The sequence below is a fragment of the Ascaphus truei genome, chromosome 4, assembly GCF_040206685.1.
Source record: "Ascaphus truei isolate aAscTru1 chromosome 4, aAscTru1.hap1, whole genome shotgun sequence".
NCBI classification, from domain to species: Eukaryota; Metazoa; Chordata; class Amphibia; order Anura; family Ascaphidae; genus Ascaphus; species Ascaphus truei.
The window spans coordinates 401,332,245-401,351,359 of NC_134486.1; the positions used below are offsets into that span (position 1 = coordinate 401,332,245).

The 19,115-nt window shown below is 43.3% G+C and overlaps 1 protein-coding gene across 2 annotated transcripts in view; it reads left to right on the forward strand.

The window, feature by feature from the left end:
* ZNF395 (zinc finger protein 395) overlaps window positions 1-18,293 on the forward strand; it is a 40,502-nt gene extending 22,209 nt beyond the window's left edge. For both annotated transcript variants that reach the window (XM_075598654.1, XM_075598653.1), the window contains exons 6-10: window positions 2,263-2,363; window positions 3,005-3,263; window positions 4,351-4,440; window positions 5,431-5,534; window positions 10,381-18,293. In XM_075598654.1, the coding sequence (XP_075454769.1) occupies window positions 2,263-2,363; window positions 3,005-3,263; window positions 4,351-4,440; window positions 5,431-5,534; window positions 10,381-10,492 (666 nt within the window). In that variant the 3' untranslated portion in view covers window positions 10,493-18,293. The remainder of the gene's footprint in view (window positions 1-2,262; window positions 2,364-3,004; window positions 3,264-4,350; window positions 4,441-5,430; window positions 5,535-10,380) is intronic.
* The last annotated feature ends 822 nt before the right edge of the window (window positions 18,294-19,115 follow it).

The following is a 19,115-nucleotide window of genomic DNA, read 5'->3' on the forward strand; positions in this document are numbered from 1 at the left end:
AAAATAAATGCTACCACTCACTTTAGTAATTAATTGGGGCCCTTCATGGTTTTTCATTTGTTTTCTTTAGCCTGTTTGGCATTACCCTATTAACATACCAAGCTCTCCACCTGCCAGGGTACCAGTCAGTAGAAGGATGTGACACTGGAGGTGGGGGGTGACCGTGTCCTTGCAACATGTGACATGACATTTTCAGGTTTACCGTGTTCAGAAATTGACCATGTATTAACGCAGATAGATGTCAAGTTGTTTTTTAAAATGGCAGCTCTGGACGACCTTTGGTTCTATTTCCTCTCACCCCCGCCCCCCCCCCCCCATCTATTTGGAGTGTGGGGTTGCTGTTTTATGTGTAACACTGTCAGTGACTTGAGCAATAACTAATGTCACTAAAGAAAGTTGCAGTTTACAACTAATTAAGCCAGAAATCAGTTGGCTGCGGCCTCTATTAAAGGACGTTTTCCTAGGAGTGATGGGGACGGAGTTGCGTTTGCCTGACTCCCAGGATTTCTGTCATTGCCGCCGCCTTTTAACCTTGTTGAAAAAGACCAAAAACAAACAAGACGTGTGAGTTTACAACACAGGGCTTAGGTGAACTTCCTAATAAACTGTAGATGAATGAAACATTGGGAGATAAGTCCAGGCAGGTGAGGATTTAGTCTAGTGTTTATATATATGCTTAAAATAAGCCAGTCAATTTGTTCTGTATCAAGCTGTGAGTGTAGCTTCTGTTGCAGCTCAATGGACCTTTTTAAGTGATGCAGAATATTCTTCTACACATCCTTGGCCAGCACAAAACCCCAGACCCACAGCATTACATACAGTATTTAATTGTGCCAAACGGAGTGCTACTTGGAAAGTAACCTCCACTGCACAGCAGTAAACAAGCCCCACTCAATGCACATTCAATGTGACAAATGACTATTTGAACTAAATAAAGTAAATGCGTTTGAGCTATATTGTGTACAAACATATCAAGCCTGTAACTACACCAAATTTAGACCCGTGTCCTACAGTACCAATTTTATACTGTGCCCTATGCAGTGGCGGAAATGGTCTACCTTGTCGCCAGGGTTGCTACCTCCGACTGAAGGCCAACCCGGCATCTTCCCCCTGCAACTCACTTCGATATGGCTGCTGCGGCATCTGACGCCGCGTTGCCATGACAACGTGGCACCGCAAGACGTTGGGACGTCACGTAGCGTCTCGCTGTCATGGCAACGGGCGTCACGTGACGCTGTTCCGTCATGTGCCGCTCCCGTTGGCATGTCAACGTGGCGCCATTTGCCGCCATATTGCCTGTATTTGCAGGGGGAAGATGCCGCCGCCATCAACGCCCGCCCACCCAAGGTTGCCACCTACACGGAGATTTACTAGGTAATCCCGGAGATACGTGGCCAAAACCCGTAGGCTCCGGGTGAAAACCGGAGTGGTGGCGACCCTGCTTGTCGCAGTTACAGGCTTGATATGTTCTGACCAAAAGATTGAACTACAGTAGATGATCGATACTTATGAGTAGAAAAAACCATGTAGAAATGACCAAAATAATTGATCATATTGGATGGGCATTCTTTGTTTACTCTTGTAACTTTTGATCAAAGTAACCACAGGTCGCTGACCATCTTGTTGCAGGTCATTTCTAGCATGAGTTAGGGGTCCTCAGGCTGGTCATTTAAAGATTCTAGGGGTGTTCTCTAAAACTGACTCCACTGTGACGAACCCCCCTTTTTTTCCCCCACTGGATAGAAACTGGGGCTCCTTCAGAGCATAGCAAAGCTATTTTCAGCTCTGTGGCTCCACCGGTAAAGTTACTAGTATTACTTCCTGGTTATTAAAGAGGGTTTAAATGACTGTCAATTAGGAAGCCACAACGGATGATGTTGCTGCTTCCAATTGGTCTGAGATGTGACAGCCATTATGTTTGCCCAGGAGGTTTAGATTTTAGCCCCGTAAGTATCAAGGGAACTGGGGGTCCCCGGTGCTGAAAATAGAGCAGTCCAGCTGTGGGGGGTGAACCCCTGACCCATGACCCATGTTCTCATTCCATTTAAAAAATAAATTAAATCACCTTTTAGAGACGACTTTGTCAGCGACCTCTTTCAATGTCTCCTCTATTAAAGGCTACAAATCCGGTCAAAAGGCAGTTTCTTTTTTACATTGCATTCCAGTATCTTTTTATCGTACAAAATGTTCGTGTTGCCACCGCTTTTGCTATTAATGCCTTCTTCAGGTTTAAAAATATTTATGTTATGTATTGTTTTGCAGAACTCTGTGAAAGTCATGTACAAGTGTCTGTGGCCCAATTGTGGGAAACTCCTGCGCTCCATTGTTGGGATTAAACGTCACGTGAAGACACAGCACCTTGGGTAAGAGACATGTACAGTGGCGCCAAGCTTTCATAGCGCACTTGCAGCATCATTGCTCCTAGGAGAGACCTACAGCCAGAGATTCCAATACCTCATGGGTAATTCCAACACCGTCACTGCTGAATTGGCTACTTTCTCAATAAAGAGGTTAAGAAGCGGCATATTTGAATGTTAGGCCGCGGTTTATAGTGGGCGCGACGGAGCGTGCTATTTTCCACGCTGCTCGAAACAAACTGCAGCAGCCGTATCGGGCCGGCTACAGTGGGCGCGATGCAGAGCGCCCAAGTGGCAGATGTTTCAAAATACAAATGATTTGGGGAATTTTTTTGCGCGGCGGCCACGCCACACAAGCGGTTCAGCCGATGAGGGTGACGCCTCCCCCATCGCTCGGGCGACAAGCGCACGTAACGCCAGGCCCTCCGTCGCGCACGTACCCTACTATAATCTCCGCCTTAGGCAGCATCTCTAAGGTTCAAAATTGGTTAATATTACTACCTTGCCCGTTTTTAACCCATGTTACTCCATGATTTCTATACTTGCCCATTTGCTGCGAATAGTGCCTGTGTTTTATTTTTTTTTTGCATTTTGAGATAAGTGGTGGGTGAGGCTTCTCCGCTGATATCTTGTCATTCCACGGGCAGGGACGGTGCGGATTCCGAGCAGCGTAAGAGAGAGGAGGACTTCTACTACACCGAGGTCCAAATGAAGGAGGAGGCTGAAGCAGAGACCACACCGAGAAGCCCAAGCACGGCCACTGCTCCGCTGCTCATTCAGCAGGTGCCGCCCAAGCCCGAGGCTCACGTTCTGGAGGTGCCATCCATAGAGTCCCCATTGCCCGGTGCTCTCAGCCAGTCCGCTCCAGGCTCCTTCTGGCATATCCAAGCTGATCATGCTTACCAGGTACACTCTCCTACAGTGCTGGGAAGCACCTTCTGCTCTTCTAGTCTAGACAGTGCGTACGTGACCCTCCCAGGGAGTGTTTACCCTTTGGGAATAAATATGTTAGTGGAGAATAGTCAGATTTGTTTTTTTTTTGTAAGCAGCGGGGTACGTAGATGTCTGTAAGCTGTATGGGGTAGATAATTATTTTGGCACTGGAAGATAAAAGTGACTTGGCCCAAAGCTACAAGGATAGACGATAATGGGTCTACAGATGTGTTTACTGCATTTAGACACGCAGGGAACCGTAACACACAGTCCGTATAGTATATAACGTTTTCCATGCATGTGATTTTCCATTTAAAGAACGCACATGTTAATAAAAAGCACGTGTTGGGATTGTGTGTACCTTCCGTTACCTGTGCGTTGTGTCAGGCAGGCAATGCAGTACACTCGTCTCATTGAGAAGTACATATACTGTACACCTCAACCAGTAACACACAAGTGGGGGATTCTTGTAGTCCCAGATTAAAAGATTTTGCACACAAATATATTGCTGTGAAGTTTCCAGCAAGGTTTATTAGAGGAGTTAAAATAAAAAACAGTTGGCTGAAATCAATGTGTGGAAGGGAGGTTGTGCTGCCCAAAAAATGATTGTAAGTTGTATTTGAGAACAAAATAAATATAAACATATTTAGGTTTAACTTTATTTCATACTGTATAGAGCTTTTCTCCCAGTGAGGCTCCAAGCGCGTCACAATTAGAGTACAGCGCGCGGTACGCAGCAGAAAGGAATGTTACAGACGCAGCCCCTGCCCGGAGGCGCTTGCACTCTGTTTTTGGTGCCCGAGGCACAGGGAGATAAAGTGACTTGCTCAACGTCACAAGGAGCCGACCCTGGGATTTGAACCAGGCTCCCCTGATTCACACTGCGTTTCATTGTTAGCAAAGTTAGTGTCTTTACTCACTGAGCTGCTCCTTCAACATTGATGTAACTCCAAATATGCAGAGGCTCTCAGCTAAGAATCTCATGTATGTCTACAATTTGAACTGTAGTTGCAGGATTAAATGACGCTGTTTTCTGTATATATTTCCCCCCTCACATTAGGCCCTGCCTTCCATCCAGATTCCAGTCTCCCCTCATATTTTCACCAGTATAAGCTGGGCTGCTCCATCCAGCATCCCGACACTCTCTCCGGTAAGTCTGTTGCAGCTGCTTTAAATATCAATAGAACGCAAGAAGAAAACGAGCGTTTTACTGCAGAACGCACATCACCAAGTGGCAGGAAGAGCTCCTGTCTGGCTTAGTGCGACTGTGTGTTCAGGCAGTAATTCGGCAACCTTCCCTTTCTGTGACCGCTGATCGCAATGGGACAATGGGACACAGAGTCCCCGCTGGTGTTTGGGCGCAGGGGGACCCTCCAACACAGCCACCCCGCCTCTGTCCGCTTCTACTAGGTTAGTTTTAGTATAGGGGGTTAACTTTAGGGGTTTTAGTGGTTAGGGTAGGGGGATAGCTTTAGGAGTTTTAGTGGTTAGGGGGTTCACCTTAGGGGTAGTAGGGTAAGGGGTTAAGATTTTTAGGGTACGGGCTAAGGCTAGTGACTTACCTTAGTGGCGACGCGGCCTGCGGCCAGGTCACTTACGGGAAAGCGCCAGTGGAGATTTGGTCGCAGCGAAACGGCCGCAACCAAATGTCCTAGACCGACCGCTGATGACCCTACAACTTTCCAGCCTTCGTACCGTGAAGCCATTCCATGCATGGAGGGGGACCTCTTATCTTTGGTAGGAATCGCCTATTCCTGATGAGTACATGTCAGTAGCCAACTGGGATTTAACATATCAATGGTGTAGAAATGCAGTCCATCTATATACTTTCCAGCATGGTCATTTCCAAGAGAGCAAGATATATATATTTTTTTTACATTCCCATAAAACATAACATTTTACTCCATCCCATCACAAAGTCTTGTTGCAAGCCCCATCTGGCAGTGACATGGTCTCGTGATGTAGTATTCGTGTTGTGTTTCTGTTCATTTAAACTTTTTTTTTAAGGAGTCTTTTTTTTTATTTTGGTGGATCACTCTCGGATATTGGAGAGCTGACGAGGACTTCGCTGGCCAGCGCCCCGACACGGAATTCAGGCTTGACACCTTCTCATTTGGTCTCTTTCCCCCCCCCCCCTCAGATCCGAAGCCGGTCACTTAGCTTCAGTGAACAGCACCAGCAAACACCATCGGTAAAGTCCCATCTGATTGTGGCTTCCCCTCCCAGGGCAAACAACAGCAACAGGCAAGGCATTTATTTGTATTCTGTGTACGACTTGTTTTCCCTTTTTGCATGAGAATATACTTATCTCTTTTGAGGAATTACTAGGTTAAAAATAAAAAACGGAAACATGCATTGTCTCTCAGGCTTTTCCAACATTAGCTTTTAGGGCTGGAGCACACACAGCGCTACACACGTTCGACACCGACCCCTGGCGGCCAATGGTAGTGTTCATTGTTGAAACTACCATTGGCTGCGAAGCGCGGCGTCGTCGGGGCCACTGCTGTAGCTGGAGTCTTTCAAAAGTGTGATTCCGGGCTGCAGCAGCGCGACGTCGGTTTCAGCAGCCAATCAATGTGCGTTTTCATTGATTTGCTGCTGAAATTGCTGAGGGACGGGGTTTATTATTTTATTGGTTTATTCTTACATATTTATTATTACTGTAACACTTCCCCCTCCCCCCCCTACACTCATCTGACATATCTAGGGTGTGTGGGGGCGGATTACATGTACTGGGTGGTGCGTACCTGTGTGGAACAGGAGGGCCTGAGTCTCCCGCGGTGGGGTGGGGGATCACAGGACCAGGCTTCTGGGTTAGTAGCCTCCATGCTTTCAGTGGTGGTGCAGCGCCTCCATCCTCTATACCTTCCCAGGGTATGGGGTAGGACTTGTATAGAAGAGTGACCCCTGGTCCCAGGGTGGATGCTCCAGAATCACACAGCAGTATTTAGTAAAAAGGTAATGTCTCTCTTTATTGGTCCGAGCTGCGCCCGGCAGTAGTGGTGACAAGGAGCCACAACAACAACAGCAATGTCCCCAATTCACACGGCCCTCCACTCTGTACAGGCCTTTCCTCCTCTCCTTCCCTCCAAGTGTGCACTCAGACAGGATGGACTGGGCTGGGGCCTCAATACCACGCTGCCCACCTCAGAGGGTATCCTCTGGGTGGGGGATGGATTCTCCCCATCACCCCATCATCGGGGTGAGGGGCATTGGTCCACCTGAACTCGGCTCGCTCTCCAAATGTCATAGGCCAGAGTTCTCTCTCTGGCTGCTCCCAGGACGGAGCTAGGTATACTCCTCTCACTCCCAGGACAGACTCCAGCATGAACTAGAATAGACTAACTGTCACTTACAGGAATGGGCTGCTAAATAGGCTTAGCCCCACCCATCATGATGTCAGCAGTACCTCCCCTCTGTCTCATGCCTGCAGCAGAGTCGGGCCTGCATCTATCACTCAGGGCAGGGCTTGAAGGAGGGAAAACCCATGATCACTACTGGTGCCTGCCCTTAACAGGACTTACCACAGTAGGGGGAAGATATGTATAGCCTGTGCTGTTTACAGGGGGTTTGAGCAACGTTTCAGAACTCTGATAAAGGACCCATAGTGTTCTGAAACGTTGCTCAAACGGCTGTGTCCGGTTACTTCACATGGTGGGAATAAATACCTTTTTTGACAACATCATCTTGGCGAGTGCTGCAGATTTTTCTCTTTTCTATATAGTTTTGTACTGGTTTGGGATCCCAGTCTTTCTGCTGGCACCCCACATTTTATAGCCCTTATATACCATGTCTTTTGCTTTTGGATGCACCAGGCAGAGGTGCGTGTGGATGGATATCTCTCGTGGTGGGAGAAATCCTTAAAATTTGACCCTCGTTGTTTAGTTTTCTCCTGATCTTTCCATTCAAGTGAATAAATCCTGTGTCTATATACTGTGTGTGTGGCTTTTATTTTATATTTGTATGTATTAGAATATCTGATTTGTGTTGAGTGGCTTCAGTGGGAACAATCAACATTTGTATTCCTAAAGGGTTACTCATTCAAATTTTACAAAAGGAAACACTTGCAGGTTGTGGGTTATTTAGTTACCTGACACCTTGTTTATATTATTTTGTTTTTCTTTACACGTCTCGTTTCCTTTTATTCCCTTCCCCGTTACTCGTTTTCAGTGGTCAATGTTTTATTATTTGGTGTAATAACAGGAAGTTAACAGCTGAAGTGACCGGGGAGAAATATGCATGGACAGTATTTTTAGGTTGCTCCGTAACAAATAACATTTGAATGGCGTTCACAAATTCCCCCAAAAGTGGGAAAGCATAAAACAACGGTTGTTCAGCAAAGGTTGCATAGTTACATAGTAGATGAGGTTGATAAAAGACATATGTTCAACCTACAGTATGGTATATTTAGACGACATACCATATATTTGTATTTACAGTAATTTGATACAGAGGAGGGCAAACAAACACCCCCTCCCCCCCAGTGAAACATCATTCAATGTTATCTCATAAGGGTTGTCATTTGTATGTGACTATAGATACTTGAACACACATTGGTAGCGTGTGGAGGAGGAGAGTGAAATAAATTTGACAGGCTTCAGTAATGTATGACATAATAAGTTGCTAAGTATTCGACTTACGTTAAAAGGCAGGTCAAAAGGCCGTGGGGCTATTTATACATTCCGTGTGTGTGTGTGTGTGTGTGTGTGTGTGTGTGTGTGTGTGTGTGTGTGTGTGTGTGTGTGTGTGTGTGTGTGTGTGTGTGTGTGTGTGTGTGTGTGTGTGTGTGTGCGCACTAGAAGAGGAATTTCTCCAATGGACATTAATTCATCTTTGCCAAATGTCATTTGCATGGTAGTACATTTGTCAACGAGAATATTCTGGGTATAAACCTGTGGGCTCTTGTACAGTCTCCCGTCTGTTATGTTGATCTCAAGGATGTCAAAAATAGCCCAGCTACAGCAGCCATTTGTATACAGAGCCAAAACCGTGTTCCAGCGCCCCAAATAAGGCACTCTGCCGCACTACAGTATATCCTACTGACTTCTCTGGCAGTGAAAGTGTTAACTACACAAATAGAATTCTGCTGGAGAGCCATCATATAATAATATAAACATTCCTCGTGGTCTCTTTCCTAAAGTATGTTGTTCATTTTTATCTTGCATTTTTGCTATTGATTTGTCTAGTTCCTGCAAAAGCAATTCCCACATTGTGTGCTCATTTGCATGTCATTTCCCAGAATCCCTTGCTGCAGCGGAAAGCACTGTTTGCTGGGGATAATGGTGAAAGGCAAGGTTGCAGACCTGCCTAAGAAATGTGAATGTGGTCACAAGTGATCCTTTTTATTTGCTATATGCAATATGGTGGAGGTTTCTTGTTGCCTTTTTCACCCACCATAACTTAAAACGTGATGGTAAACCCTACAGTCTTGAAAATGCAAAGCCAGCAGTACAACCAACTTCACACTGATGAGACCCATTAAGGTTGAAACATGTCTGTGAATAGTTTCTCTGGCTTTGCAGCTGATTCCCATGCTGTGCTTTAAAGCTGTGTTAACAGCGAGCATTAGCTTATATGGGCTCCATGTAACAATGGTTCTTCAGACAAAAGGTGACACATTGTGTGCTCATTTGCATGTCATCATATTGTTTATGGGAAAGTATAGATTTAGTGTAGGTTGTAGACATTTTTAGTGATCCAACAAGGTCTCCTCTTCCTGTGAATTGACCAGAAAACACCTTGTGCTACTGATGTTAATTACATTTGGTGACTTGGGGGATATTCACTAAGAAACGACGGCAGCCACATTGGGATGTGATATCATACATCTGCGCTTAGTGCAGGGGTGGGCAACTTCACGCCTCAAGGGCCATCAACAGGTCAGGTTTTCAGTATATCCCTGCTTCAGCACAGGTGGCTAAGTCACTCAAAGACTGAACCACTGATTGAACCACCTGTGCTGAAGCAGGGCTATCCTGAAAACCTGACCTGTTGGTGAGCCTGGAGGACTGGCGTTGCCCACCCCTGGCTCTGAGAATCCGTGTCATTATGTGTGATACTGTATATGGGTTACATGAGGACAGGGGGTGCAAAATTTTGTAGGTGGTGGGGGGGGACACAGAGTGAAGCAGGGTGGTGATAGAGGCAGGTGGGGGGAGATGATGGTATGTGGCAGTGGCAAGCCACCAGCGTTAAGCAGAAGAGCAGCCGGCAGCAGAGTTAGGAGTTGCACGGAGGCAAAGCAGGCCGGCCGGGGAGGAGAGTATTCCAGCGGTTCAACCCGGGAAGTCTATATCTTCCGGTGTCTATGCTGCTACAGCGCTCTCCTCCCCGTCTGCCCGGCACTGCCTCCGTGCAACTCCGCTGCCGGCTGCTCCTCTGCTTCACTCTGGCGGCCCACCGCCGCCGTTATCATCTCCCCCCCCACCTGCCTCTATCACCACCCTGCCCCCACAGGTAGGCATGGAGGGGGGAAGAGCTGTAGGAGAGGAAGAGAGCGGAGGAGAGATGATGATGATGATGAGAGGGAGAGAGGATGGGGGTGAGGGAGAAAATAATTGCAGTCCATATTATCTCATACTACTAAGCTGATTTATTTAAAAACACACCTATAACATTTGTCATGTTTTACTACTGTTTTAAAAATGTTATACCTATTTTCTTTAATAAAAGAAAAAGGTCGTGATTTAGATTACATCTACAAAGGGGGGGGGGGCTCGGCGTTAAAAGTTTACTCACCCCTGCTTAGGATACACATTTCTTAAATCTTTGCCATTTGCTGTTATATAGAATCCACGCCAAATCATTGGCGGGTAATCTCCAAATACAGGTATCACTTAGATCATCCAGTGGGGAACGTTCGATAAATTAAGGTACCTATTCACCATGGTTGACGTTCATTTAGTTCAATGGCCATTAATGCTCAATAATGGCAATCTAACTTCAGTGAATATGCCCCAGTACGTGGTCACTCTTGCCGTCACATGATGCCAGATTTGACCTCACCCAGTTGCCTTTCTTATTTTTTATTTTACCAAGTCGGACACTCTCTCTAACAACTTGCTTGCCTTTCTTATTTGTTCTCGTGTAGGAAAGTCCGCGGGGAAGCCAAAAAGTGCCGCAAGGTTTATGGCATCGAGCATCGGGACCAGTGGTGCACCGCCTGCCGGTGGAAAAAGGCTTGCCAGCGATTCCTTGACTGAGCGAGGAATATGCAGAGAATGTACTCTTGTCTGCCGAAAGGTGGACAACCCGAGCTACAACGCCCTAAGGCTCACGGAGTTGTATTCAAAGCATCTCTCGGATGTGGGTGGTGACTAAAGACTTTACCAATGTAAATTCCAAGACATGTACAACATTGTATGTTTGCCAGATTTCTTTTTAAGCGCTTTTTTGTTTTTAAATATAGACCATAGGATTTTTTTTTTTAATCTTTGCTTTATGGAAGTGCAGGGACCAAAAAATGTTTTAACCTTGTTTTTACAATCCCACGTTGCTACAGTTTCATAACGTTTTAAGAAGTTTCGAGGATAGAGATATCCGTCCTAATGTAATATAGCGCGTCTGAAAAAGCATTTCTCTCGTCTCTTCTCATTCACCTGTAACATGTCCTAGACATACTACCATATATATATATATATATTATTTTTTTTTGTTGACATCAGTTTTGAAGGCAGAAAAGTGTACATACAGTAAAGCTAAAGTTTTAACCCCTACAGTGTGAGGGACCATCACATGCTCTCTGTTTGGTCACTTGATGAGAAATTTGAATTCTGCATTGCGCTTCTTCCCTCCCTAACAGTAACCATTATTTGCACCTTGAACACATTCACTCAAAGGGGACAGTTGGGAATAATGGGCAAAAGTCTGCTGAGATTTTGAGTTATGCACAAAAGTGATGACATATAGAAACCAGGGCGGGTAGAGACCTGTGCTGTGTTCTTTCTTAGTCGGGGATTAGTGGGGGCGTTTTTATCATGGCACTTGAGAAAAGATGGTTTCCATCATAAATGTTATGTCTTCACACATTGGCCAGGATACACGAAGCTCAGGTTAGAGGTATCCGAGCTCGATCTGGGGTTAATAACTGCTTTTGACTTTAATGTCCATTGATGCTCGATCTCTGATCTCCCTTCTGTTGACCGATTTTCCAGTGGACCCTACATTGCATACTGAAGTGATGCGCAGCCGTACTTATTTGTTTTTCATGTCATATATTAACTATTGTAATGGTGCTCACGTACTAATGTTTTTTAAGATCAAGCAGAAGGACAGGCAGGCAGTACAAACTTTGTATAATCCTCCCCTTATTTATTGTTGTTTAATTCATATCATGGTCTTCAGGGCCTATACGGCAAGTGGTGTTCATTTTTGCATCTTATCTGTGGGGTTTCACTGGTGCTTGGAGAGCGAACACAACTGGAGCTCGTTCCATTTTCCTCTTCGTTGCCTTGGAAGTCTTAAGGGGAAAGTCAGCACTTGGGGGTTGGTTTTTCCCTTGGCGCCCGGAAGCAAAGCAATGTTGGTTGTTTCCTTTTCTTCTTTGTGTGATCTTGGAGGCTGTAGGATTACCACGCTGGGTGACCTGGTGCATCAGTGTCCTGCGTGGAAGTGCGTCGTCTCCACTATATTCCATTGTGTCGGGGGTTCAGTAAGATGCTATTCATTAAGCCGCATGTTCATGACCAGTGGCTACAGAACCCTCACAATTCGTCTGAACAAGCAATGCCCCTTAAATCTCATATTTCCCCACAGTGACGTAGTTCTGTTTGCTGCTGTCGCCATATTTTACTGGGTCTCCTATGAAACTCATTGCCTGGGCACCGAAGAAAGCCCTTTGTATGCAGTAAAACAGTATCTCTCACTGTTCAGTTGCTTACTCATTTTCAGGTCCACTTAGTGAAGGTCAAGCTGCTTCTTTCCACCCATTCGCTGCCCTGCTTTCCAAAGCATTGCTGGGTACTGTGTCAACAAATAAGTTACTATAAATGCACCACTTCACTTATCCCGGCGTTAAAATTTGTGATGCACTGATGGAACGGGGTCCTGGACTAACATTTCCAGTAGTTTGCAGGCAAGTGGTCACATAAGCTATGATGTGATCAACGTTTTTGTTCTAGTAGCTGAACCATGGATACACAGAAGGGATTGCATATGCACTACTGTAATCTTCCTGGTGAAAACTCAGCTACTAGGTTGCAATGCCGACTATACACAATCTTTTGATTTTTTTTTTGTTTTTTTTTTTTGTTTCATGGGAGTAGCAGCAGACGCGTCACTCTAAGGACCTTTTATGCACTATACAGTATGTGGAAGCGCCCGTTCAAACCATATTCATCCGCAAATGGCCCAAAACGACCATTTTTGGACAATATACCCCGTGAGAGGTTCAAGCCGCAGCAATAATTACCCAGGAAGGGTTTTTTAATTTGACATTTTTTTTCTATTGATCCACATTTAAATACAGCAAATATTTATAGTGACTTTTTGCCCTATGAAATCTTTAGACATTTCTACATTTTGTATCATCCTTACTGCAAAATACATATACAAAGACTGGAAAAAAAAGTTAAAGAACAATGGAACCTTTTTTTTTTTTAAAGTCCATGCTGCACAGAAATATTTGGAGTGGCGAAATCTCCGGGCTTTAGGGTGCTGTTTTATAGGCTGCTTGAACCTTTTAGTGTTAATGTGGTTACATAAGCGCCAGCTTTTCTTGTATCGGCCAGCTGTAAGAAGCCCATGTGCTGTACTGCAGTCAAATCACATTTGTGTAGATGATTGAATGAATCACTTTGCCATGGTCCAGTCAGCACATGGTGTATCTGGATAGTCTTCCTGCTTCGGACTTTTTTTTTTTCAGGCTGAACGTAATTGGGCTGTTTTGGTAAGATATTAAAAAAAAAAAAAAAGGAAAAGAGATGGTTTGCAGCCTCAACACATTTCCAGAAACCATAACGAATATTTTTTTCCCCCATGTACTGCCGCCCCAATCCCTTCCCCCCTCCCTCCTTCCTAGGAAGACACACGGAATCAAATTCACAGCGAATCGGGCTTATTAAATATTAAAGCTGATGTTCCACTTGCTCTTTGTACAAATTGAATTAACTTTAAAAGAAATAATAATAATTCATAGCTTTCACTGTGAAACTCTCTTAGCACTTTTCTATAAAAAAAAAAAACACCAATTCACTAAAAATAAAAATGTCCATCACCAGCATTATTTTCTTAAAAAAAAAAACCCTGGTCTTCGTGATGCTGGAATTGCCCCAACCTTTTCTACTCACTTAGGTGTAGGCCCCTTAATCACCCTTCTGTATACTGTAGAAGTACGTATTGTATGCTCTGTGATCTTTGATACCTGTGCTTTTTGGAATTAATCTCCTGCCCTTCAATGTAAAATGCCGGTGAACAGATCTGAAAAAGAGACTGAGTAGACGCTTAATGGGAGGGTCTCCTGACGCCGACCCACGTTCATTTCAGCTCGGGCGGGGAGTTTAAAGGTCCCGTGTCACATGGGCCAATTGGAAGCCGCAGCTTCTTCCCTTGTGTCTTCCTATTGGCTCACTACGGAGCTTTAAACCTGCATTGGATACCAGCAGCATCTTTAGAGGTATCTATCTCTAGGAGCAAGGGTTCCCCGGACCTGAAATTAACATGGACCCCATGTTTTCCACCTATTGGGGACGGGGATACATTTTATTTGAAAAACAAATGCTTCTTTAAAAGTACAGTAGGTGGCGCTGTGGCTCTGTTTCAGGCAGGTTCTGGAAACAAGACTAATCTTTAAATGCTTTGAGCGTCCCATCTCGTAGCACAGGGGACTTGTACCGTATGTAGCGAGTCTGGTTTCTCTACGTGTGCCGGCCTCCTCGTTTTAACTTTGCTGCTAATCCTAGACATAGTATAACATAAGCTATAAAATGTGTTATTTCTCTTTCCTTTTTCTATCACCTGTTCTCAAAATCTTTATTTACTTGGGATCCCTTGAAACCACTTTAACTGTTTGCACCTTGTTGCTCATAGGATATTTTGAACATTCTGCCGAGCTTGGGGGTTGGGGTGGGGGGTGAATTAGAAAGAGGAGAACTCTAAATTTTGCACATAAATTATTATTTTTTGTAATGCAGATTGACGTCCTGTCCAATTCACTTTTTTTTTTTAAACTCCAGAGGAAATTCTTCGCACAGAAAGGCAAGTTGAGTTTCCTGATCACGTTACTCACAGAGAAGCCGTTATTCAGCGTACACGTTCTGCATGTTTTAACTACCTTATTTTACATTTGACGTCGCATTGGCCGGTTGCCATCGTTTCTTTGGGATGTCATGGTAGCGTTGCTGTCACCAAGGCAAAGGTGTTATAATTCATTTCTGTAGCACAAATGTATCATATATTTCCTGTGATTTGTAATCGCAAATTAGAGGTGGCTGCCTCTTGCCCCCTGGGAGGAGAATGAGGTAATCTCATGGGGCTACTGGATTTCCACCTTTTTATATTTTCAGGCTGTGGAAATGTATGACTAGTTGCAATTCTGGAGTAGACCCTTAAACAAACTTTTTATTTTTAAACCCTTTTTGATAAACCTGGACCACTGTAAGCCCCAGACTACTTTACTTTGTGTTCCATTGACCGTGACCTGACTTAGAACAAGATGTCCGCCAGTGACGTCACTTGCAGCCTTACACTGGCGTTGACTAAGATGTAAAAGAATAGCTGATTCTTTTAAAATAAAAAATCTGGGGAAAGGTCTTGTTTTGGATATAGGAGACGAGCACCGTCTCCTACGGAGTGGTCTCATTATCAAAATCTGTCAAATAACAAAACGATTGGATTTCACCATTTTACAGCACAGAGACAACGGGGTCTGTTTACTAGTCTACTGGGCCAAAAAAAAAAAGCACCATATTGATAATTCTAGGGTCTCCCAGTCTCAGGACGCCCTTTAAAAGGAGGTATCTGAGTTATTGCACGCTCTTAGAAACCTCGTGACCCGTTTGTAGTGGGTTAAAGGAGAGTAGGGAGCAAGGGAATCTAGAATTTCCCACATGTAACATAAAAGGAAGCGTGAATATTGCAATATATAGTGGTCCCCAACCAGCCAAATGAAAGGCCTCATGTCTCGAAGGCCTTCTCAAGGCCCAACTACTAAGTTCATCATGTTACTCTGATATTTTATGGCAGCTAAAGAAAGGGTGAGGCCTACACTTCATTGCCCGCTTACGTTTTTACATGCTTCTTTGGCCGCTTATCATTTTAAAATGGAAGTAGACTTTTTTTTTTTAAAGCTTTAATGAATCTGAAGCAAACACGTTTTTGTTTTTATGGGGTTAACACAATGTTTCTATTCTGTGACTACACATCATAGAGCACTTCAAATAATTGATAGGGGGATATAGTTACAACATTACTTTGATTAATATGTACAGGAATTAACATGAACGTGATCAGACTCTTTGCACTTATCAAAGTTCATATAATTTGACATAGGTGTGCAAGTCATTGTTTTAGCGTGGTTCTTTTATTTGCACTCTGGAATTTCCCATGGCAGCACGGATCCTGGAAAACGCAAGCTGTGTAAAACAAACCCTATAATCACCGCGCTTCTCCATATAAGGAGCATGCAGCTGGTGAAGGAATTGGCCATACAAATGTGCAAAACAGAAAGTGAAGCCCTGTGTCTTCAGGTTGTGATACCTGTCGTGGGATTCAACATTGCAGCTCTTCATAGGCTTTGCATTATATGAACTCGCATTATTTCCACCAAAACGTGTATTTTCCATCCAAAAAATAGCCACGTGTGGCCTTATAAACAAATCTATTCCGAAGTTGATTTAGACATAATAGCCCACGAAAGTAGATTAATAGCAGGCCGTGGTACATTTTTAATAGACTGACGAGCGTTCTTCCTACTGTAGATGTGATTTGTACAGAGCTTTACAAACATCTTGAAATACCAAAAAGTTAACATCCACATAGACCCATCTTGTTGGCACCAAGAAAGGTATCGCAATCGGAAACAACCATTAAATGAATATACATCAAAGACTTACACAGAGGAAAGGATCTATCCTATCGCCTGTTGTGCCGGATTGGCCTGCAACGTCTCACCAATTCATAGGTTGGGGGGAAGGGATTATAAATCTGACCCTTTTCGTGTGGAATTTGTTTGGTCTAACCAATCCCCACAAAGTATCATGTAATGAAGTAAGAGCTTGTTTACCTTACCATTGTTTCAGCGCAAGTCTGCAGAATAAATAATTCATGGCTGCAACCCTACTGGGGCTAGCATATTCATGGACGGGGTGTTTGTCCAAATCCGTTCTACTTATTGAGCTATTCTTTTGTGCAAAGAAAATCATACTAGCAAGTGAGCACCAGATTTTTTTTTTTTAAAGGGTGAAAAGAATCACTTTGTTTGGAGGGGGTCTGGAGAATATCTCATTACACCAGGTGCTGATTGGAAGTTTTTTGTAATTTTTGTACATACTTTTTTGTATTTTTTTTTTTTCTTTGTTTGAAACCCAGCTCTTAAATTTTTATTTTTTAACGCTTTGCCCCTGGAGGGACCTCCAGGAGCAATCTTGTTGAACTAGAGGACTATCTTCTGGAACTACACATAACAAATTGAATTGTTGTATAAGGGGGAAGAATTAACCCTGGGGAATCGCCTCAGTTTTTGCCATCGGCACCTGGATTGTTCAACCAGAAGTGGATTCTGACTTCTAACTTTGACAATTCAAGGAGCCCTCTGTGCATATTGTGATCTAACAAAGAGTAGCTGCACTAATTAATTAAAACCCTTTCAGATGTAGATTTTCTGTATTGGTTACAAATGGATCTCATAGAAACTGAAGGGCTAAATACTCAAGTGTCACATCAACTAGAAAGTCTATTTCCCTACTGTACTTTGCTTCCATATCAAGAAGGAATTTTTGTTGCCATTGGAAAAGCTCACTATATGGTTTTATTGTATGTGTATATAACATGAACGGTGCATATATATTGATAACAGAAGCTGTGGAATACCATGTTTCTGGTTTTGTGTAGTTCTAAGTTCTAGTAGCCGTATTGGTTCTGAAGAGCAGATTCTTTGGAGGTTTGATACCATTTAGCAGACCATCGGCAGAATTCTTCAAAGATTACATTCGAGTGTACAGAATTTGTGAACAACTTGAAGAAATCTGAGGGTTTTTTTAACGCTCTATACTAAAATGTATGTGTGTGTGTGTGTATGTGTGTGTGTATATATATATATATATATATATATATATATACATACATACATACATATATATATATATATATATATATATATATATATATACATACATACATATATATATATATATATATATATATATATATATATATATATATATATATATATATACACACAGTGGTCGACAAATCACCCAAAAATCTACTCGCCACCTAGTACCACACGTGTGCTGCTTGGGCCAATAGGAGCTCGCCACGATGTTAAATCCACTCGCCCGGGGCGTGCAAATGTATAGGTTTGTCGAACACTGTGTGTGTATATATATATATATATATATATATATATATATATATATATATATATTTTATATATACTCTAATGTTGGTCCGTCTAAAGATATAACAACCTACAACGTACCTGCTCTTCTACAACAAATCTGGTCCTGTGTGAAACACTAACCATACCCACAAGACACCAATACACTTTTTTTTTTTATAGTGACTGGGTTACCGTATATTCTGTGTTTCTTTTACAGAATAATACAGAAAGAATAAAAATGTTTATTTGTAAAATGACTATGTTGTTTATGCGCATGTTGTAACATTTTGATTATTATTTTTTTTTTTTTTTCCCCGCTCGTCTTGCTGGAGCTTTTTTTTTTTTTCCAGCTGTCTTCCAAGTATTATTTCTATTGTAATACAAGAAACAAATGTGAACTTGTATGTTTATACAGCGGCGATTTGAAATATATTTTATAAAAAAAATAAATTGGGTGGTAAATTGTATGTCTGTTTTGTTCAAATTTTAGTTCACATTTGTCCATGCGGGAGACGTGTGGATCTGCTGCAGGGTCTGATACCTTTTTAGGGGAGCGACAGGAGTTCTTAATGGATGAAATTATCACGTACAACACTTTCAATAGAAAAATAATAAATTGCTGCACACTAATAATTGAATACAAAAAAGGGATACATCTACCCGGGGCTCCTAGATACAATGACACTCCTCCCACAGGAGAAAGAAACGATGCACCGCCAAATAGAAAAATTGCAAAGGCTGAGGCAGTGACTGGTAAAATTTTGACAAAGAGCATCGGCATGAAACGCGTCAGAGGATCCGCCAGAACTACACCACTATGCTCCAATAAATTTTTCCAGTCACTACCTCAGCCTTTGCAATTTTTCTATTTGGCGGTGCATAGTTTCTTTCTCCTGTGGGAGGAGTATCATTGTATCCAGGTTGCTTCCGGTAGCAAGCCGGGTTGCTGTACCAGCTGATCAGTTCAGGTCATAGATCATTCACCGGGACGGAGGAGTCACCTGGTGGATTGCGGTGTGTGCCTGCTCGACGGAGGATGACATCGTTTACGGGGCTCGGCTGCATTCTCTTCACAAACCGTGAGTCACTCCATTCTCAATAATACTAAAGCTCTGGTGAGAGCCAATTGTTAAGAGAGACTGTTTACTTTCACGGGTTAATATTGAAGATTAGCTGTTGCCCTATCTACATACATTCATCACATGAGCAGGATTCAGCAACCTTATTGACTTTTGAGCGCCGGATTGGTGAACTTTTTGGTTTACATTAGATCTACATACTCCTGGTTC